The sequence below is a fragment of the Lagopus leucura genome, unplaced genomic scaffold, assembly GCF_019238085.1.
Source record: "Lagopus leucura isolate 7727_CA_CO unplaced genomic scaffold, USGS_WTPT01 Super-Scaffold_73, whole genome shotgun sequence".
NCBI lineage: Eukaryota > Metazoa > Chordata > Aves > Galliformes > Phasianidae > Lagopus > Lagopus leucura.
Window position 1 is genome coordinate 47,507,741 of NW_024962252.1, and position 23,897 is coordinate 47,531,637.

At 36.5% G+C, this 23,897-nt stretch overlaps 1 protein-coding gene across 11 annotated transcripts in view; it reads left to right on the forward strand.

The window, feature by feature from the left end:
• The window catches only part of EYA4 (EYA transcriptional coactivator and phosphatase 4), a 153,479-nt gene that overhangs the window by 66,089 nt on the left and 63,493 nt on the right, over positions 1-23,897 (forward strand). For all 11 annotated transcript variants that reach the window (XM_042889280.1, XM_042889239.1, XM_042889234.1 and 8 more), the window contains one exon: positions 11,961-12,010. In XM_042889280.1, the coding sequence (XP_042745214.1) occupies positions 11,961-12,010 (50 nt within the window). The remainder of the gene's footprint in view (positions 1-11,960; positions 12,011-23,897) is intronic.

A 23,897-nucleotide genomic window follows, 5' to 3' on the forward strand; every position in this document is an offset into this window, starting at 1 on the left:
ATGAAATTAATCATCCTTCTATGATTATTTTCCCTGTCTACCATTTTATCACTGCGATAATTATAGGCTTTTTAATGAGCATTGTGTTGCAAGTGTACCTGGAGTTTACCTGTTCATTAATTAATGTCATATATGTATATGTTTGCATGTGTACAGTCTCGCTAGCTTATATTTTGTTTCTGTGCTACTTACTAACATACAGTTACTAGTTGTACAGTGTGTATTTTCCTGTATACTTATTGGAAGTTATTTTATCTGTAGTTTGCCTCATGTGAACTGTTATTCTTTTTTTCTCCATGCTTGTTTCTCAGCAGCACTTTCTTCGCTTTTATTAAAGTGTTCAAGAGGCACTGGAAACTAAACTAGCCAGAAGCTAACTACGTTCTGTTGCATGCCAGTACACATTCACATGAATGTCTTCACATCATGTCTACTTGTTTGTGAGATTTTATACTGCAATGCTGCATGTCCCTTTATCTTTCTTCTAACAAATTATTTAGCTACGAGTAACCCAATATGTGGGCCATAAAGAACTTTAATCTTATTTTGATCATCAAGTAGTTTGAGCTGGAGAGAATTTTTTTGCATCCATACTCTAATGGAAGTAGGTTGCCAGGCTTTTTGGTTATCTAATGTAGTTTATTAATGTTAGAACAGCTGCTAGAAATTATTGCTACAATCTTCAGTGAAGTAACACTAGTAATGAGAGAGAACTGAAATGTATGGTACTGAAGGATGGTTATTTACTGTACAGGAGACCTAGTAATTTTCAAAGTGGAAAGTAATGCCTAAACATTTATTACCTTCATTCTGTACTTCCACTTTTTTTCAGTTTTGAACCTACAATTTTTTTGTGATTTTATATGTTGTCATTTATATGTATTTTAAGTATGTCTTTTTAATTGGAATAAATTCAGTATATTGTTCAAAAAATACTGTGATTGTACAATTAGCAGATGACTTAATCTTGGACTAGTTTCATAGAATAAATCATCTATTTATATTATAATTAATAGATATTACCAGTTGAAAAGCCAGATAATTATTGCTGAACATCTTTGGTCTACCACCAGGAGAAAGATTGCCATGGGATATCAGGGCAGTTTTTTGGCTTTTAAATTTTATTTTAATACTGTTTTATCTTGATCTCCATCTAATTCCCATCTTCCAGAATGCCTACAGGACTCTGCCAGCTGATAATGGGTAGGCAGATGCTGAGCTAAGATTGTGTTCATGTTACCTGCTCACATTACCATGATTGTCCTTCCTCCAACCTGTCTACTTGCTCCATCCACCTGTTGCTGTTTGGCATTAATTGAGCACCCCCTCCTTAATCCCCCCCCCAGCCTACAAAGGAGTATTCACATGCTTACCTTCTTTATTCTGAAATGTGAGCCTAACCACCATGTTCCGATTTAGACTGCTGGTTAAAACTTTGTAGCTTTACCTCAAGCTTGATGACTCATTAGCTCAGGGAATTCCTTTTGCTACTAGAAGTTAATGCGACACAGCCTCAGTTAGCATCACTGTTACCCTCACTGCTGTTGAAATGAGATAAACTACTGCAAGCTCCTATGAATCTAGGCAGGGCTGGATCGTTTCCTGCAGAAGGCATAGTTAGTCAATGCCTTTTGCATTTCCATATCTTAGTACGTGTATATAAATGAAAATTTTTCTGCTATTCTGGGTTGTGAAGGAAAGCAGTTACTTACTGTCTTGCTTTCTAAAAGAATTAGCAATATTCAGAATTTTAGCATTTGTCCTTTTTTTTTCTGTGAAATGTGTTGTAATTCAACTGAAGCTGGAGAAGCCGGGAGTCTGGCCTCCTATTTCTTGATTTTTTTACAGCTGGGGATTCTGTGGATGGATCATACCCAAGCCTGAGTGGGAATCAAGGAATGACCTCTATGAAACTGAGAAACTTAAGATTGTTACTTAGGATTGAAACCAAAGCATATTTCTGGGAGCCAATCACCTTTAACCTTAGTACATAACAGTATGTATTTTAAAAATACAGAAGACAAACGAAAGAGCAGAGGGTCAGAAGAACTTCTCTACTAAGAGAAGGTTATTTTACATATGTGTTTCATCATCTGTGAAATTTGATGGCTGTGATCATGTTTATTGCACTTATGAAAGGCACTTGGATATTGGTGTCCTCCTAGGTAAAAGCCAAAATAGTGAAGAATAGAAAGGAGGAGGCAATGAACAAGGCCATTTGTTTAAATTTTTTCTAAATGAGATATGAAAAAGCTGTGGCAAGTGTTCTTTAAGAGAGGTTATTTTCTGGAGAGGAAAACGACTTGGGAGAAGTCAGCGTGTAAACTCTTGACTGGCCTGAGTGATTGCTGGATCCCAGTGAAGCATCAGCATCCTCAGAAAGTGAAGCTGCTGTGGTAGAGAAACTTTTTTTGTGGTAGAGAAATCAGCATTAGCATTGTATGGTGTACTGTTGATGGTACAAGATGGTTTCCGTATGAAAACAGTATATTTCATTATGCTTTATGGCACAGTACGATATACCTCTAACAAAATAGCTTGAAGTATTTGCATGATGTATTTGCAGCATGGCCAAGTTAACACAGCCATAGGAACGTTAACTTTTGAACTTCCTTTCATTGCTTTAAATTTCAGCTTCAAAGTTTACTTTTTTTTTCCTCTTTGCATTTGTTGGCCCTGGTTAGTTTAGAAAAGCAGGAGGAATGAAAATAACTTTGGATTTTCTGAGGGGGTGCTGAATTTTATGCATATAACAGGAGATGACTTGTTATTCCTTTGAATATTAAATGATAACTCCAAAGCATTTTTGATACACCAATTTTGCTTATGACATGTCTGTGGCACTGGGAAATCAGATTAAATCTAGACAGCATTGCATAGTGTGTCTCTTTTCCTGTATCTCACTGTGGTGTTTTTTTTTCTGCTGAAAGAGATCAATGATAACTGGAAATGCTGAAATTTTAGACACTTAAAACTAATTCAAAATGATAACAAGTCTGGAGGAGATCATAGGATCATAAACGGAGTAAAAAAAGGAAGCATTTTTCAGTATCTTCTAGCTAATTTCTAGTTTGTGGATACTGGGGAAGCATCAAATATGCATTTGCAGATTCACCTGCACTGACACATTCTGCTTTTTTGAAAAAAAAAAAAAACCCAATACACTTCTTTTATTTTTTTTTTTTTTTTTTTTTTTTTTTTTTTTTTTCATTATTATTTAAAACAAACCAAAAACAATGAGAAAGAAGGAGAGGGAGTGAGAAAAGGAGAAAAAGGGGGAGATGGCTGTCAGAGAGACTTCCAGTGTTTGTGCTTAAGTATTATTTTCTCCTGCATCAGACTCGGACAATAAGTGAGCTGCTCCCCTTTCCAGGCTGGTGGAGCTTCCTTGCCTTTGCAACTGCTGATTGGGGTTTCCTCCTTTTCCTTCTTTCTTTCTGGGAAAGGAGCCAGTCTGATAGCCCATCCTCCCAGCAGGGCAGGGGAAAGTGTCTGTGAGCTCTGAGCTATTAGGTAACTGATGCTGAAACAAAAAGTATGATTGTGGTATGGCATTTGCCCTGCCCGCCCCAACTGTTAAGGGAAGGCATATTTCCTTCTTTCATCTAATGCAAACAAACAAAAAGGAAAAAAAAAAAGTGATTTTTTTTTTTTCCCCGCAGTGCATGTGCATTTCAGAATGTAGAAGATTGTATTTTACAGGTTCCGATGACTTAAATTATGACTTGACCATCAGACCCTTTGATATTTTTGAAAGTGCTCTTGTGCCAAAGGCAATTTAAAATGTGTTTTAAAAATGTTTTCAGGTATTAAAAAAAAAAAAAAAAAAAAAAAAAAAAAAAAAAACAACTTGAAAGAAGCTTAGAACTCTGAACTAAGTGAACCCATTAATCAGGTTGCAAAAACAAACATGTAGGAAATCCTTCCACGAGTAAGAATGTGCCAGGGAAGGAAATTTTTGACCCCAAAGATAGCCTATGAATGCGAAAATTGAGAGCGCCTCAGATTTTATCAGTTTATGCCATAAATACATCTTAATGCGACTTCTTTCTGTAAAACTTTGTAAATACAAAAGCAGTTTTATATTAGGTAAATCCTTCTGATTTAAATAATACAAAGGCTTATGTCAGCCCTAAGACTGTGTGTTGTTTGTGAAAGAAACAATCATTATGGTCATGAGTAATATAAATAAGTTACTTGCCTGGATTTATTAAACCCTTTGTTACTTCACTTCCTATGTACGGCACACACCAGCAAAGGACGCCAGTGTGTCGATACTTATCATCCTGGCCTGATGCAATGAAATCTATGGGAAATATAGCACTTTGCGTCCTCTTGGCCTGTCTGTAGGCTTGTTTCTGTCGAAGTTTCATCCACACTATTGTCTACAGGTGTCTGTACAGCAGATCCGAAATATTGTGGCAGCAATAGTGTCATCTCAAATAGTGGAAGCATTTAACAGATTAATATATGTTTTGCTAACCATAGCTGCTTCTTCAAATGAATAGTCAGTGACTGGTTCAGTGAAGCTGAGCCTCTGAAGTGTGAAAATACAGCAGGAGCCACTTCTTTTCAATATTGTAGTCCGTGCAGCAGGTAGAAAAGGATTTCACAAAAAACTTGGTGAGTCAAACAAGATATGTGGGGACAGTGCATACTGCTTGACAGCACTGTTCAACATTTTCTCTACTGCATGTTCAAAAAGAGCAGGAATTAAAACATCAGGATTTTCTGTCCCTTCTCCAAAGATCTTATCTGAATTTGATCACTCTTTTTGGAGGAGTGGAGGAAGATTGCAGAGGTACATGTAGAATAAACTGTGTACATAAAACATGATATTTACTCTCTTATGTAGTCTACATAATGCAAATGTCTCGCTAATCATTTAGATCCTCTAGAGATTTCAGTGGAGACTAGCAACTATTACTCATAAATCATCTCTATTTGATGTGGAAGACTGCACTAGGTCAGGTGAAATCTGTTTCTTCCTGTTAGGTGTAAAGAAAGCTTGAGATGACTAGCCTAGATGTAGTTATCCAAACTGCAGGTAAATTATGTCAGATATATCCTCTGTGGAATTTTCCTTGTGGCTTGAATGTTCACTAGCTGGTTACCAGTGCATCGCTCTGAGGAGAGAGGAATACAGGAGGGTAGCTGTGATACATTTTGTCATTAATACATCTATCTTTGGAAAGGAATATGTATGGAAAATAGAAGGAAGCAATAATGCTACAGAAATGGTTTCCCATGTTCCCATTCCTGCCTTGCCCAGCTGCTCAGTGTCATACATGAATACTCCCACACAGTACCCAGTGTGCTCTTATTTCTTCCTTGCCTTAAGGCAGGGAAAGATATCTGTTGTCTTTAAATAAGAAATCTCATTTCATATATTACATAAAGTACAAAGAGCAACTTAAATAGTCTCCTTCCATACTTATATCCTCTGAATGATTTCTATTTTACTGTCATTTTTCATAAACAGGCAAACAAAGTTCATCATGTTGCAAACTGGATGTATTTGAAATATTTTACTTGTCAAAGTAAATTTAAAAAAAAAATTTTACTTGTCAGCATAATAATTTCATTACTAAGAAAACGGAGGAGTTTACTGAATAGTTAAAATCCTATAATAGTTAATTCACTCTAGTGAATTTAATTTATTTTTGAATTTAAATTGATGCTCATAAAAAGTTTGAGATTAGAACTGTTACATTTTTAGATCTATTGAGACACAATAAATCTGCTTCACAATGTGATACCAAGTAAAATGTAACGATGTACAAATCTGCACTGTGAAAAGTTGTAAGAAAAGTCTATTTTCTATTGCTTGAAGTTCTGTCACTCAACACTAGCATCAGTGTTTCTGTTTTTAGCTAAGTCAGAAACAAAGTTAAAACCTGAGAGTAACTAAAGTACTGCATTATTTATTTACATTTTCATATAACTTGCTTATATATATTTGGATAATAAAATTTTATTGTTATTAGGCTTAGGTAACTGAAATCCTTATGAGACCTGTGGAAGTGAAACAGAACAGAGATTTATTGTGAAGAAATTAGTTGAGAATTTGGGACTATTTAGAATTTTTCTCAGATCTTTCTCTGAGGGACTTTAGCATTTATATTTTTCTTTGCAGAATCTTCACTGAGATTTAATTCACATATGTACACAGCCTTTGTATTATTTGAATTTAGCCACCATAAAGTGCTTAATTCTCAATAACATTTGTAGATTTTATTAAAATGAATTTGAAAACATACATAATGCCTAGAGTTTGTTACTAAATCTTAGTATGTATATTTGTGCCATCCTTTGTCCTGTTTATGCAGTTCAAGAGATTAATTTTTCTGTAGTTGTAGTAGTAATGAAGGGTGTAGTGCCATGGTAGCAAGAAAAATCCTTAATGTACTAGACCATATATGGACAGTCTCCGTACTAAGGTTTTTGTCATCAAGATGGTTATAATGGTATATGTAAAGATTGTTGAAGTCAGCATCTAAAAAATATCTGAACTGTGAGCTACTGTTCTTTACAGTCATATAGATATCCTGAGTTAAATTCTCTTTTATTTCCATCAAAATATTCCCCCACATTGTCCATCCTCCCCTGCTCTCCACAGACTTGTACCTCTCCCTGGCTTGTGAGCTTTCACATGGGGATAACCTACTGTAGGAAAGCATCCTGACAGTACACCAAGTTTGTGTAAAACCAAGCACTTGGTTTGTCCATTCTCCAGGCTAGATGTGGCATGGAGACATGCTTTGAGATGTCTTTGTGTCTGCAAAGATTACTTTTCCCCCTTCACTCTTGCCTCCTGGATGTTACATCTTCAGTGGCTCCTGCATGCAGAGCTACTTCATTCTGACCCAAAACATTGCAGGCACTATTCACTACATGCTCACCAATTTGGGAGGACAGGGTGATTATGGCCATATTTGATGCAGTAGGTGAGGGAGCTCAGCAGATTCAGTGGCAGAATAATTTACTTCTGATATTGCAAGATTTTTTTCAACTGCGCTCACTGTAAATGCTAGAAAGGATTTCTCACCTGTGTTGCATTATGAGTTTAATGCTATGAGTGTGTGCATGTGAGATCACCTCACAGAGATGGACCAGTTTGTGTTTTAACATCTAGTGTAATAAGGACCAATAAAATCATGTTAAAAGGATGTTAATGTTGCAAAGGAAAACATCAGAAGTGAGGAAATACCAGGACTAATATGGTCTGTGGAAATCCAGTCTCTTATCCATTATGGTGCAGCTCTTATTGCACGACATACATGACTTTCCAGTTTCCTCGGAGTGTGTAATTAGATTTTTCTTATGTTTCCTCAGTCTGTATTTGTTGAATGTGAAACATCTAAACTCCACAGTGAATATAAAATCATTCTTTGTCATACAGATATTGCATAGATATACTAGATTTCCTAGGTCTTCGATGTTTAATAAATGCATCTCTTTTTCATGCTGCCCTCACAGCATGAAGTGTAAGACACTTAAAACAGTGTTTGTGTTTTAAATTTGAAAAATGAAGACAGAGATTAAGGCAGAAATTGTATAAAATGTTGACTAATGTCTTCTTCCATATGAGAAAATCAGATCTTATTTTTTCTGCATAAACATAACATTTGTGCACCATTTTGTAAGTTCAAAGTACAATTCCCCAGCTTGGATCATTAAGTAGATCTGCAGAGCAGATGGCATGCCAGAAACAGCCTGTTATTCTGTGCAGACTGGTCACTAATAAAGCCTTTACTAGTGACTTTCATAAATTTGTGATGAATGCTCGGGCTTGTCATTCTGATTTTTACTCCCAGATCTTAGACAAGAGGAGAGCAAACTGTGCTGCCCTGTCCCATCCATGCAAGCTCCAGTACTCATCCAGTACCCGTAAAACCCCTACGTTAGGTTCTGTTCTCCTCTGATTTTGCTCCCTGGAGATCCCCCTCTTTTTTTTGCTCTGTTTTCTGTCTCTCCTCCCTGTTTGGATTTTTCCTTTATTCTTTATCCTATTTGAGGTCACAGGATGTTTATTCTATTCTATGATGTTGCCTAGTTATTGCCATAGGAAGACATTGGACTCACCACTTAAAGAAGGACAGGCACTTTCCTGATGCCACAGGTGCTTATGGAAATCAGGGGAAGTGATTTTTAATTCTTACTTGGCTTCTCTGTCTTTGTCATGGAAAGGTATTCAGTGTGGTTTTGATCTTCAGAAATTCAGAAGCTGGAATACAACAGGGCTTCAGTAAGGGTGTGAAAACATGGCTTTTAGAAGCATATGAAGCTAAACAGATTTGGACACCATTTCACAGAGATGATGACTGCTGGGCATCACTACACCTTATATTTGTGCACTTTCACTTTTGGGGTTCAGCTGCTAAAGCCTCTGAGCAGCATAGTTATGTGACTTAAAATACGAACAAAACATCTTGTTTTCTTAAAAAAATTGTATTTAAGCATTTTTAGATGAAATATTTCAAACATTTTGAAGTAGGCAACTAGGGTAGGAGATTTCAACACCTTTTGGTAAAATTCAAAAACAGCTGAAATTGATACTTCACCACCATAGTGAATACTTCTCAACATGCATATAACTGAAATGGTGAGAAAACCTGTATAAACAGAGAAAAGAAAAAAAAAAGAAAAATGGAAAACTGAGTAGGTTTAAAGAAAAAAGTTCTTACATTTAACACATGAGAATGTAAATAAATGTGGTGTTAGTGAAGGTTAATTATTTTGAAAACAGTCACCAAAGCAGATTAAGAGGGAAAATAGTGCAGCTGAAGACAAAGATAATGATATTTAGCCTTTGATCATAAGTTTTCACTGTGATTTTCTGTTCACCTTCAAGGGTGGCATAATTTTATGAATAACAAAATGTGTTTTGCTACTTGAATAGCCCTAAAGAGAAGTTGGGTGTTCAGTCCACCCAGCCACTTGAAAGAAAATCACGTGCCTGTTCCTCCTTAAATAACATTTTTATTTATTAAATCTTTTCTCTGAAAGAGGGATCCATAATGAAGTCTGCATTCAGTCTCAAAGGAAAAGACACGTATATATGGCATACTTATACTCCACACTTCCTCAGAAAATGATCACAAACTGCATCATCTGTACACCAAGTTGAAAACCTGAGATATTCTTATTTTATTAAGTGCTTTGTTTTCATTGCAGCATTATTGAATATGAAGTACTTGTATTTTTTTTTTCCCTGGAGTTTGTTTCACCTCGCAGGAGGTGAGTCTTTTTGATACAGTTGACCCATTGCTTTTCTGTTACTCACTTTTAAGATATAAGAATTTCTTTATTTTTAGTTTTCTTGTTTTCATCACGCAAGTAGACCATAGTCTTTCTCAATTGCTTTAACATTGATCAAAACAAGATGCAGTACTAGTGCTAGCAGGGGTAGGACAAGTCATCTGTGAGTCTGTCCTATGAAAAGTTTAAGTGCCAGTGATTTATCAGCAAGGAGATAGCACAAGTATCTTGAAAGTAAGTATATGTTAACAAGACAAGGGAAAAGCTTTACTGTGTTTCCTATTGCGTATGTTAATTAGAGCATTTATATATTAATTTTATATGCAAAATTGAAAGATTGCTTTTCTAGCCAAGTCCCTCTGTAACTTCCTGTTGATACAGTCTGATTTTGCAAGTATACAGGTGCCTCTCAAAGAAGGGCTGCTTCCATTTCAATTTCTTTGAATGATTTTGATTTTAGGTTTTGAACAATTGCTTGTAATTTTGACGGTCAGTATGTTAATTCTGATGGATATTATTCTTATTGGCACCTCAACACAAATTTGAGGCATTTATTTGGTTGTCAGTCATGGGTTTATATCTCAGGTTTTATACTATATTTCAAATCTAATGTTACTATAATAATAATGCAGTGAACAGAAAACTGTAGCATTGATGTTAGTGTCTGACTGTTCATGAAGGCTTACGTGGGCTTTCATTGTCCCTCATGGTGAGCCTCTGCACCAACATGCATCCGTGATAAACTGCAATTGCAGAGTCCATAGAGTAGCATGTTATGAACTGTGAAGAAAAAAATCCAGCAGGCTCAAAACTAGTGGTGATGAAAGTGACAGCTGGAAAGGGTGGAGAAAGTTTCGTGGCAAAATTCAAGCAAACAAAATATTTAGAAGATCCTTTGCATTTTCTTCTTTGTCATTGTTTTGGATGACAACTAGTGTGGTAGTAAAGACAGTTTCAAATTCTTTTTATGTGGAAAATTTCATTATTGCTACTGAAAATTGATTTCTTCTGTCTGAGTTGGTGACTATTTTGCCAGTGGCTTCAATACAAGCAACTCACAGTGATAACTTTTTTTTTTTTTTTTTTTTTTTTTTAATGCTTTTAAAGTAGCAGGAAGTTATAGGATGCCCTTTTTTATGCAAGTTAATCTCAAAAACTGTCATTGAGCATGTGCTGGTTGTAATGGAAATATTCTTTGCATTGTGTCAGTCGTATGAAAATAGTTTGAATGATTATGAATATTTCTAGGTGGCTTTAAAATGTAATTTTGAAACCTCCCACACAGCTCTGGATTCTACATTAGCACACAAGTGAGCAAAATATTTGTTTCTCTGCTGAAAGTACAAAAAATTTAGATTACCAGAAGGCACAGTTAAATTTTTGCAGGAAATCCCAAAGATCCCAAAGAGATAGCTAGTTTGCCAGAGAGCAGTTTTCTATTTTTATTGGAAAGTGTTGTATTTTTTTCACCCTTAAATGGCCAATGGCAATGTATTGCAAAATTAGTATGGAAGTCAAACTGCTATTAATTATATATTATATTAATTACAGTAATAAGTGTTTATAATAATAAGTATAATTATATTAATCAAGCTATCTATACTATATTAATTATATACTGCAAAATTATGTACAAATGCTGTATGTGATATTCATTGATGCATTACAAAAATACATTGGTTGCTCCAAAAGTAGTATTTCCTATTTATTTCCATGGACACTATAACATGAACAAAGAGCACAATAACACTGTTTTATAGAGCAAATTCTTAGCTACAGAACACTGTACTTCAACACAGTCACCACCATTAGCTCTGCATTTCTGCCAGCGATGAACAAGAGCCTGCATGCTGTGCTTGTAAAAATGTGCATCAGACAAGATGCCCCACTGCCACCAATGCTGAATCACACCACCCACCACTTCACTGTGCTGACACCCACTGTTTGGTCTCTACAAACATTCAGTAAGTGTAGATGAACATCCATGGGTGCTATTTTTCCATATGGAGGATTTCGATGACAAGGCTTTTCTTGCTGTGCACTTCCATGTCAGACACTGTTTTGTCAGATGTCTCTCTGCTGCCATCTGTCACACGGCAACAAAACTAATGGAATATTGATGGGAAGCTTCAGCCTCTGCTGTCATACTAGCAACATTTGTTTCTAACATCTTAGGCTGGCATCATAAAAGAGTTGGCATTATTTTTGGAGCAGCCCTCGTACTTTTAACAACCAGCAGATTCACAAAATGAAAATTAATGTATGAGTTATTTAGCTAGCACTGCACTTTGCCCCAGAATCTGGTGTTTATTATTGTGAGATTGAGCAGGAAACAGAAGCTGTATCAATTGGGGAAACATTTCTTTACTCTGCTGAGAACAGTATGGCTTTCTGGTTTCCAAGTGGGGAACCTGGTTCTTTGGTTTCTTTGTTCCCAGTTGGGCTACTCCCAAGCTATTTTAGCTGAACATTTTACATACTAATGGAACCTAGGGAAGTGCAGTTGGCAGCTGTTCATGGGATAATAATGAAACACACTGTTTAGTACAGCATACTGCTGCTGTAAAAAGCGGGAAGTATTTTATAGAGATCACGGTGAGCAGAGCTGCATCCACTTTAAGCAATGTAAGTGTCTGAATAGTGAGCAAGGAAGTTCTGTTTCAAGTGAGAGTAACTATGAAAATCCTTTGCTTTTGCAGGTAAAGAAAACGTGTACAGAATCAGATGTGTCAGAGCCTCCGAACGCCAGGTACAGTAACAAAAGGCAAATGCCGACTACCTGCAGCATAGTGATGTGATAACGAGCTGAAATGCAGACAGAAAGCACTCAGTGAGAAGGACCTGCTTTGAATAGGAAAAATGACTAGGTTAATTTTAACTGCTATTCAGTCTGGAAGGTTTTCATCCCTCAGTTAGAGATATGGGCTAGCATCGTGGTTTACCGATTTAGATGGTGCCATAATGCTGAATTAACGCACTCAATTTTAGTGAAAATCCTATGGAATACCATAGGGAAATCTATTTAATCAAATTTCACTTTTTTCTTTTATCCCTTTCCTTGGGAAAACTTGAGTATTGACTTTTAAGTGTTTATTTTTTTGTGTGTAGACAGTTCTGATTTTATTTGGAAAAAATTTACTTTTGTTGAATCTTTTTTCACTTCTGAAAACCATGCCGTTGGGTTTGTAAGTAGGGAAGAGACCATGCATTCTTTTAAAAAAAAACTTACCAAACACTGTTTTTGCTATATTCATGTACATGGAGAAAAGGGAAGACATTTGAATTCTGTATTTTGCATGTGTGGATATGTTTATGCATGTTTCTTAGCAGGTGAAATACTAATTGTTTTAGATGGGCATCTTCCTGTTGATTAGTAAACTGTAGAGCCACAGTGGATGATTTTCTTCAAACTTAGTGGTTTTCTGTGTTTTTTGTCTGTCTTCATTTTGCTTCTATTTCAAAGAACTTTTGAAGTTTCACAAAAATTTAAAGGCTTTAATTTAAAGAGATAACCATAAAAGAACATTGAAGTCACACAATTGTGATTAAAACTTAGAAAAGCTAAGTAATTTGAGATTTGCCCTCAGATCCCGTCCTTTGCTATGTCTTCATGTCCTCTTGGAGGTGGGGCCACCTGGGATAACGAAGGCAACCTGTCTGTGGCTTGAGCTCTGTGGTTCACCATCTGAGAATCTTTTTCTGCCCTTTGTGAACACATTCTTGACTTTCATTTAGTTTGCTAAGAGCTGAAAGTATGTAACTGTATACAAAATTCAATGTCTAAACACATTTTCAAGGGAAGTCAGTAGCAGTTTTGCTTTGGGATTCAGTGGGGGCATATTTTGTACTTTGTTTCTCATTTAATAATTTCTAAGTGAGAAATTTATCTGCTGTCCTACTGCTTTGGTTTAAATTTTATTATAAAAGTTGAGGTCTTTCTTCTTTCATACAATCATATAATCATGGAGGTTGGAGAAGACCACTGAGATCATCTAATCCAACCATCAGCCCACCACCATCATGTCCACTAACCATTTCCCTCAGCACCACATCTACATGTTTCTTAAAGGGTAGAGGTACTTTGATGGCACAGAGAATCTCCACCTGTGCATGTGTGTAATTTCAAGTGTGTTGCTTGTCCAAAGCAGACTGTTATAACTCAAGTGTTTAAAAATTACAAAGTAGTCCATGGCTGTTGTTTCATCTCACCATGATATTGCAACACACCTGAGGACATAAGATATGATCTACTGTCATTATCTCTGCACAGTAAGAAATTTCTTATGAACTGTAATTAAATTATTTATACGAGGTATGAGGAACAAAAACCTTTTATCTCCCAGGTACAAGAGGGGAACCCAAATTACAAATAGTCAATACTGAGGAGAAATCTGGTGGAGTTTTTTCTTTTTTTTTCATTGAGGAAAAAAAAGCTTTTCATTTGAAGTTCCACAATCTCAGTTTCTGGATACAGCAGATAAAGTTGAAATTAATGTTCCTGCCCTATATATGTGGAATGCTGTATGTACAGCCTGCAGCAGGCTATTTCTGTCCCATCTTTACCCAAAATGCAACCTGGGTCTTGCAGGGAATCTCTGCCAGCCTCTGGCAGCAGCAGCACTAGGGGTACCACACAGCACATGACACTTGAAAGCCTGGAGCAAGGTAATTCTTCTCTAAACAAGTCTTAAGTGAAAACATTGCACATAAAATGAAACATCAGCATAAAAATGAATGGTGGAGACACAGCCTTATAGAATAGCTCCTGGCTCAGGACCTAAGGCCAATATCATTCATTTATTTAGCTAGCTTTATAGTGTGTTGGTTTTGGATTTGAAACTATTACAATAAATGCAGATGGAAAGTGTTTTTACAGTAGGGAAGTAATTAAATTGGGTGTGGGAACTTTGTCAGGAGAATTCTTGGAGTGACATGTGTGTATCAGCAGATTCTTTGTCTTGCTTGGCCTCAGTTCATCTTTTAGAAAGAAACATTCAAACTGCAGATGTGACTAGTAAATTTTTTTTTTTTCTGAAGGGAATTTATTAACCTATGCAACATATCAAAAAATGCTTTCCAGAAGTATCCAGTTAGATGCACAGGAAACATCAACTGTCACCAGCAGTTATTTATACAATACGGTTGTTATCTCAACAGGTAAACTGCTTACACACACAGTAAACTGTGGTTAAGAATTGAGTCTTGTTGGGTTGGCAAGTTGTAGTTGCAAACAAAAACATACATGGATCTCTGTCACAAATTGCAACTCGCAAATGACATAGTCTTACAAATTCTGTTAAAGACTCCTGGGAGTTGTTTTGCAAAACCCCTATGAGCTGGTTGTAAAAACTTACTTTTATCTCAGATTGTTTAGATATTAAATGTATTATGATGCCATTGTGACGGTTACAGTATTATGGCATTCTTTCCACATAATTTTGAAATAAAAGTCAAATCCATCCTGCACTTCTGGATAACTGGCCAAGCGTGCAAAATGTTTATAGTCTTCTGGAGCCAGAAAATTTGCAATGAATGAGACTTGCCTACTCTCATACTACAGATCTGATGAGACAAAAGTAGTGTGCATGGGTGACAACTCTATCATTCTGCTCATGTGTGAAATGCACTAGCAAGATTAGGAAGAACATTCCTTGTGTTCGGAGCCTATAAACATACACTGCTATTAATTTTCTTATGTAGTGGGTATGCTTTAAAATGGGACTGATCCCAAGTATGCCGAACAGCTCATACATTTAATTTGGCATATTTGTATATTGTATTTGTAAATTGTATAAGAATCACTGAAATCCAGTGCAATGCATTAAATTTAACTTGTTTACAATTATTGTAGTTCCATTTTTTGCGCACATAATCAGAGAAGCACATTTAATTCTAGTAATGGAGATTTTTGTCTATGCTTACAGCCTCGTACCCCAGGACGCTGCTGTGGAAATGAGTTAAACACTAGAATAGATGTGATTTGAAATCTGATAAAATGATTTATACTGGTTCCCAGCCTCCAGTTCACAGTCAGCTACAGTATGTTGGTTTTGGCTGCATTATCCAGGATGTCATCTTTCTTGTGACAACAGATTGCTTGATGAACAGGTCATTGCTACCAAAGTAATAGACCACAGTCTTCCTTTTCACCATGTCTGTCAGAGGTCACCTGTCACCAGGCTTCTGTAAGACCAAATTGGCATCACAAATCAAGATCTGGCAAATACATAGATTACTGAGTTACAAAATGAATTAGGGAGAGGGGAGGAAATCCTTGCAAAGGGAAAGTTTAGCAGTCGTCTTCTGCTTCTTGCTAATGTTAATGTATTAGCAAGTAAATAGATGGTATTGAATAACAGCGACGTCTACAACAGTCTTCATATTGCATTCATAAGACAAAAGTTTGGTTCTGCTGTGTCTTGGGGCATGGGTGTGAATACAGTGCTTATGATACTTGCTGTACAAGAGCCATGCTACGACTGAGTGCATTACCCAAATGGGTTTCTATGGGTATCACAAAATTTAACAAAAGTGAGAAGGAAAACAGTGTGTATCTACTGCAACTTATTCTAGACAACTAGATTAACAAAATTGTTTAACTCAACAATTTAGGCTTTCTAAAACACACTTGAATTTTCACTTACACTAATTTGCTCAATAGGACCTTCATAGCCTTAGTTCAAGATTGATGGCTGTTTAATTCAGGCAGGTATTGACATTAATAGCCAGCCAGCAGTTATCCGTATTTACCAGATCTAATATTGTAAGTTCTCAATTCAAATCTAAGAGAAACAACTTATCTAACAGGTTTAATGATGAAGCTGTCGTGCTTCTCCCAGGATTGTTTGAACGTGCTCAGCCCTTTGCATACTAGTTTGTAGGAGAGCGAGACAGGCAGTACTTTCCCATTCATGTGCAGTTCATCAGATGAAAAACAAATGTTTGTTATTACATGGTGAAGAGAAGCTTTGCAATCGAGCTGCTAAACAAGAAATGCCAGCAATAGCTATGGAAATTGTCATTCATGTTTCAGTAGTTGCAACAGAGAAAAATAAATTGGTTGTGCAGTAAAAATGGGCAAGCTCAGTCTCCCAAGTTTTCAGATGTGTTGTTTAGCCAAATGCACTCCCTCATTTTATTCTCATTCATGTCTTAAAAGTCTTCATTTGAAGGTACAGATTTGTTATTTATGAGCCACATTCTCATAAACTTATTTATACTAGAGAGAGGATAATGCTACGAGGAAAGGCTGAAAGAGCTAGGGCTGTTCAGCCTGGAGAAGAGAAGGCTCTGGAGAGACTTGAGAGTGGCCTTTCAGTATCTAAAGGGGGCTGTAAGAAAGAAGGGGGTGGGCTATAAGAAGGAAGGATCTGTTGAGATAGAACAAGAGAAAATAGTTTCAAACTGAAAGAGGAGAGATTTAGACTAGACATAAGATGGTTTTTATAAGGATGGTGAGACACTGCAATGGTTTGCCCAGAGACGTTCTGGAAGCCGTGTCCCAGGAGACATTCAAGATCAGGCTTGACGGGGCTCTGAGCAACATGATGGAGCTGTAGGTGTCCCTGTTCATTGCAGGGGAGTTGGACTAGATGGCCTTTAAGGATCTCTTCCAACTCAAATGATTCTATGATTTAAACAGTCACGTTTCAGAGCCAGGAGTTGCACAGTGCTCCTGTACGTCACGATGAATAGTCTGCAGATACTGGTGATGTGAGCTTCATTTTGAGGAAATGAGATATTGAGATGACTGTTTAATTTAGACTCCTAAGGTGACATTCATCTCATGGTGAATTAAGGTAGATGCTTTTGAAATACTATTTATCTGATCTTTTTCTTTTGATTGGCAGTGTATTCTTTTTCTGAGTATCCATGCTGACTCCACCAGCAATTACCTGCTGTACTGCTGATTTACTGATTTAGCTCAAGAAGACCAGCTAGGAACATCAGACAACCAAAGATAATAGCAAAGATGATGAGTGCATTTATTTTGATTTTTCAGATTCTGCTTTTTTTTTTTTTTTCTTTCTTTTCTTTCTGTGGAGCTATTCAGTTCCAGAAGGGAATACATACAAAAAAATATTATAATTCAGGCAGAAAAAAAAGTGCTTTTTGACAAGCTGCTAGAATTTTGTGGGTTTGGGGCAAATTATAAAGATGAACAGATACTGTAATGCAAATATTCTATGGAAAGACAGAACAAAGTTGAAATTGAAAGACTGCCATAAGTAATGTTAGGAATTGGAAAAAGAAATTCAGTCAACAGGAGGGACAGCAAATGAATTGCATTCATGAGAGGGAGTCCAGTATGGTTACAAACATCTTACCTAAGAGAAATGTTTGGCAGGATCAAGCCCAGACTTCTCAGTTAAGACAGTGTGTGGCAAAAACTGTTTCACAATTTTCTAGTTTTAAAATAACTGCACCGTGTAATAAGATTTCTCACAAAGTCTGTATTCTGGAACACATAGGCATAGCTTGCAGTTGAAATAATGTCTTACGCAGATCTGTTACTTATTAAATGTTTGGTGCATGTGTTTAGTCTGTGTGCCACTTCAGCAGTTTGAGTCAATCAAAGTAATACAGTTATCGAGATGACTGTGCAGATATATGTAATTGAATGACAAACAACATCCCTGACAATCACACAACAGATGCAACTAGAAGTATCTTGTCCTGCTACGTGTGCTGTATTTTCAGGATCGTAGTTTCAGGCAGCACAAGACTTTCCTATTTTTGGAGCAGTCTCTGTGGTGTCTCTCTGCCTGCCATACCCTGATCTTCTTATGCATTAGCTTTAGAAATTTGGTCTTCTGATTACTCAGAGGCTATTGAAGCTGGTCACTGTCTGCCCATTGGTTTTTGTTGGCTCTGGATCAAGCCCCCAAAGAGTTCTAAAAATATATATGATATGTTTACAGAAATTGCAATAATCTATTTAGAGTGCAAACACATGGTAACTGATGACATCACAGAGAAGTATTGGAATGGTTTATATTAACAGATCCCTGTGGCTCTAACAACAAAATTAATGTATTTTTTTATACATTTTTTGAGTCTGTTACAAATTCCTGTTTATTTTTTTTCTCTTAAAATCAGGCATAACATATTTTCTATTATACTACAAATAATGTTCTCTCTGTGATGCCAAGCCAGGTCACAGCAGTGTTAACACAAATCAATTGTTGGTGAGATTTTGAAATAAGTGAAAGCAATAAGAGAAAAATATGTTTTGAACATTTATTGGAATCTTACTTTAAAAAAAAATAAATAATAGGATGAGATTTTAACAGAGGCATCAGTAGAACCAAATTGGAGATTTTTATGTTTGTCTCAAGACTTTTTGTGAAATACCACATGCTACAAAGGTAAGAGTTTTCTAATACAGATTAGTACTACTAGAATGGAAGAACCAATCATAATAGGTTTGAGCTTTTATTAAAAATTAAAAAAAAAAAAAACACAAATGTGGAAATAAGATAAAGTACTCTAAGAAATAGCCATGTTATTTTAACAAGGCTAAGTTTATTGATCAGTTTGTAGGACCTTGTCTTACTGAGAAGATGGGGTAGAAAACACAAAATGCTGAATGTACTAATTTAAATTAGAAGTGTTTCTTCTATTTACTGTTCCCTTAGAAAGGTGCTGTCTTTCCTGCTCTCTAGGGTATATTTTGTAAATTGGAAAAATCCTATTGAATACTGGCTTGAATCACCTATATTTGAATTGTTTAATAACTGCTTTCTTTTTTCCCCTTGTTTTTACTAAGCAAATACACAAATATGTGCATTAAAAGTAGTTTTGTGGATAATTTTGACGAGGACTAGAAACACCCCATGTAATTGTATAATTAATATTTCTGACATAATTTCAACTCCAAAGCACCTTGTGATTTCTGAGTCTGCTCAAAAGTACAAGTTATTTAGATAGCTCCAGTTGTGAAACCCCGTCACACATGCTGACATATTGGTTGGTGCTTTCTGCCATCCCGCACAGTGGGACAGGGAGGTCCTTTCAACATAAATGCATATAGGTGCACTTTCTGAGGGCTGGGAAAGGCTTGCTGAAATGAAGATCTGAAGCTGTGTCAATGACTTTGTATTAATGGCAATTAAGTACCAAGAAAACCCCCAACAACTGAACACAAAAAGGGGATGAGTGAAGAACTGAAAACAATGCAACAAAAAATTTCAAAATTTTATATGTTTCTTACATATAAAAATTTTGAAATTTTTGTTGCATTGTTCTCAATGTAAGAAACACACTAAAAATAACTTTCTCATAATGATAACTCTCAAGTAGGAATGGCAACATTTATAAACAAAAATGTATAAGGGCAATTTAACATAAATTTTATGAGCAGAGCATTGAAATACTCACTAAAACATCTTAGTCATCCCTGCAGAATGTGTTAGCAACACAGGTACACCTGTGTGAGGTGCAGTTCTCTTACTGCTATCTCATGTCCATTTTATATGCAGGTGCTGCTGCACAACATAATTTAGGGAACCACAGCAGCTATTTACAACTTTCTGTAGATGGAGCTGCGGGTGCTTGAAGGAGTAGGACCAAAAGTGATGTTGGTGGTGTGGCATACACCTGGTAGTTTGTTACTTATCTGTTTTGATCTGATTGGATATCAGTGCAGATGGTGAGCTAGCATCCTCCCTAGCTGCAAACAACACAACTCACTTCATGATGTGAATGGTGATGGCCCAACGTACAACCTGAGCTGTAACCAGCTGCAAAGACTGGTAGCATTTAAGCTTGCTTTGATGTCTGTACTTTGTGTTGCGTTGTAGCTCAGACAGTATGCACTAGCTTGCTGACAGGCTTTTGTGGATTGCCAGCCACAGTCTGACCAGTAGTTGCTGGCAGGCTGAAATTAATTTCTGTGCAAAGCAAGTCTGTTGTTGCTCTGTAGAGTGCGGTGCTTTGCACCCAGAGGTGACTTTGTGTGAGCAGCCTTTAAATGATGAGCATTTAATACCAAAGCAAGCATTTGTTATTCTTCCCTTTCCCTCTCTTTCCTGCCTCTATCTATTATGAGCAGTTTTTACTGAATTTGTTGATCTGCTAAGTCATGATACTTTTCCTACACAGTCTGCTTGAATTACAGAGAGTTGAAAAGAAGTGCATGCATTTCTGAGCTAAATAATGTATTAATCACAGCTAAATACTTTTCAGCCTAAGGCATGTCTTTGGATAGGGGAAATGCTTCACACTATTTTCAATGAAAAATAGGAAAGATTACACCTTCAAGGGATTTTACTTCAGTCAGTAGTTTCACAGAACTCTATTGTAAAATGGAACTGGTCTTTGAGTTGCAAAATTACAACATTAGTTCTTCAAGTGCAGCACGTAATCACTATGAGAACGAGCTTCCTTCCTTCCATCCCTCCCTCCTTCCCTTTTTCCCTCCCTCCATCCCTTGTCTATTTTTTGCTCTTTCATATCATATTACAGCAATACACAGGAGAACTAATTCAGGCATTGTTCCACCTTCTTTGACCTCTTTTACTATCAGTGAGACTGAATCATAAAAGTATTCAGTTCAATCTGCTTTACACTTCAAATCCAGTTGAAGAGATTCATACAGAAATGTAGGTATTAAAAAGTTGGCCAGCTAGATACAAATTCATACTCAGAGATTGGTACATGTTGCTATGTAAACAAATCACTTTTTCTCGATTGTTTTTAAGTGTAATTTTTTGGCTTAATATTTCACAACCTCTTCAGACATTTTAAATACCATCAGTCACCTTGTGTATTCTGTAAGTACTTAACTAACTCTATGCAATTAGCATGCTGTGCTAGCATTTAATGTACCCAAATCACCTCTCTGCCATCCTACTGATCCTAATCAGTCCTTAGAAAGAAATGGTAGGGCACCGGCAGAATGAACAAAAGAAAATCTATATAAAAAGTCCACATGGAAATGTGTGAGTTTGCTTTCTGTTTTCTAGCATCTGCATGTTGCACAAATGGCTCATACATGTGTTCAATTTTATTTTATTTTTTCTTTTACTATTTCAGGCTTGGTCTTGTCTATTTATTGTAAGATAACTGAAGTACAGGACTTAGGCTATATTTGCGCACAGTTTAAGCTGACCACCATTCATCACTGTCCCCCTTTGGGAACAGAAGTCAGAGCATTGGGATGACAAGGAGGGAAGAGTCTCCTCTATAAGCAGCATCTGGCTCTTTGGCAGATTTGTCAAGCACTTCTGCTAATGGGTTGGATTTGCCCAGGGGTCTTTTATGTGGTTACACTGCAGATGGTCTGTCCGTTCTATCTTCCCCTGTTGAATGCTTTTATTTAAACACACACACACACACACACACACACACAAACCACCTTACATCTGATCCTTAGAATTTACACACTCCATTCAAACTGATAAGGTTCTTTATGAGTCTCAAATGGTGCCTGTGTATGCTCCTTTCTGTTAGAAATCTCAAAGCTTTCCATATATCCAAATGTGTGTCTTGACTTTTGTTGGCAATTCTGGACTTAGTTCTCCAGTTTGACTGCCAAGTGATATAATTTACTGTGATCTGAGTCTGTATTTTTGTCAGATTTCTATGGGAATTGCTTTAGGTCATTTTTAGAGCAGAGGTAACTTTGCCTCCCCTTGAAGCATGAAATATACTTGTCTTTCACTAGCCTTCCACTTTTGAAAAAAAAAAAAAAACTAAGTTCAAATCTGGAATTGGTTATATGTGAAAATGAATATGATGGCCTCAATCTAATTCACAGGGGATTCTTCTCTGCCATTTAAGAGAGGCCCACGACTGCAGCAGCAAGTCTGTAGGAAGGTATGTTCCTACATGTTGGCAGTTCTATAGAAAAAAGCATACACACTCTCCAGGTAAATGAAGTAATTCAGTGGATTGACTTTTTAGCAGAATTGTTTTTTGTGTGGCTCCAGCACAGAAGATGGCAGAAAGAGAAAGCATCTTCTTTCCTAAATTTCATGTTAGTTATATTTCAATTTACAGCAGAATCTCTGGTCCCTGAATGTTTATGGTTTTTAGAGTTTTGGTTTTTTTTTTTGTTTTTTTTTTTTTGCTTTGCAGTGTAGAAGTAATTGGCAGGTGGCTGGCCATGAGATGACTTTTCATTCCCATGTTATTTCAGGCTTTTATCTTATTTTCCTTCTAATTATATATGTTAAATTAAGCAGGGCTCTATGCTCAAGTAATGCAGTGCTTTTGACAACTGTCTCAAAATAGTTGTAGAGAAGGATACTCATCTCCATTAGGGTTTCATTATACCACTACATTTCAGAACAGTAACATTTCAAAATTTACTGAAAAGCAGAAGCATTGGATTATGAACAGCAATTGTGTTAATATTAACACCTTCTGCTTGCATGCTCTGTAACATTAATCAGGCTTGCGACCACTGGACAATCTATGCTACGTGTGATAATGTTAGAGTCTTAGTTCCAGGAAGTCTGCAGTGTAGATGCACATGAGCTTAAAAAACAACACTAAGATAAAGTTTGTTACATCCTACCTCTTTTTTCTTTCAGGACTTTGACAGAAGTGTGTAGATGCTAATTTTTAAAGGTAGAATTTGTATGTCACAAGTCCTGCTGATGTCAAGCTATTTTTTGTTTAGCAAACAGAGGTATAAAGGAGGGGCAAATCTTTTACATTTTTTCATCAGACATGTGGGTTTTTGGTTCTGCAAGGTGTGTGTGTGTGGAGGGAAAGGAGAATATGGAGTGTCTGGAGCCACTGCTCTGTCCTTGCCCAGGTCCCATGCTTGCATGGACCGGTGGGTATCCCCCACTACAGCTTGCTTATCAGTGTCCAGTCTGACAAATTAAAAACTGCATGCTCTCTAGGACTCAAGTTGTAAGGTGACTTGGGGAAATCAAACAGCGAAGTGAAATTAAATGCAATCATTAAATATTATTTGTAAAGATCAGCCAGAATGAGTGCATTTATCAGGACATCATCTTCTGGACAAAATGAAAAGGATTGTGTGCAATGCATCCAATGTACCTTGCAATCTGGAACAGTTATGCATATCTACACTTTATTACTTAATCACAATAATTAAACAGTGAGACAGATAAAACATCAGGCCGTGAGAAAGTTGCATTTATTTATTTTATATTCTAAACCTAGAATGTTGTTGTGATCGCAATTAGAGAAGAGAAAAAATTGTTTTTGATACAAAACGTTTTGGAGCCAAACATACTGTGCTCCACTTGAGGTAAACTACAGAAATTTCACAGTGGGAGCCAAGGTTTAGATCAGTTTTAATTTTTGAAGGGACATCTTAGAAGTCAGATGTGTTAGTATTTCTAATATTCAGAAGGTTTGCATTGAAATGTAAAGTTTGAATTGAACATTTTGACAATGTTTTTGACACCTCTTAGTCAACGATTATCCTTTCTGGAGATGGATGGAGATCTTGCAGGCTCTCTATACTGGTGGCTAAAGAAATTACATTGAAATTAGGTATGATCACTCCAGTACTGCACACCTGAAAGCATTTCTTTCCCTTGGGCATACCCTGACAAAGAACTAAGTGTTTCAATCACTAGTTTGAAACATAACAGATATTTCAACAGGGAGTCAGAAACACAACCCACCCTCTGCTCTTTTGTTATGAAAAT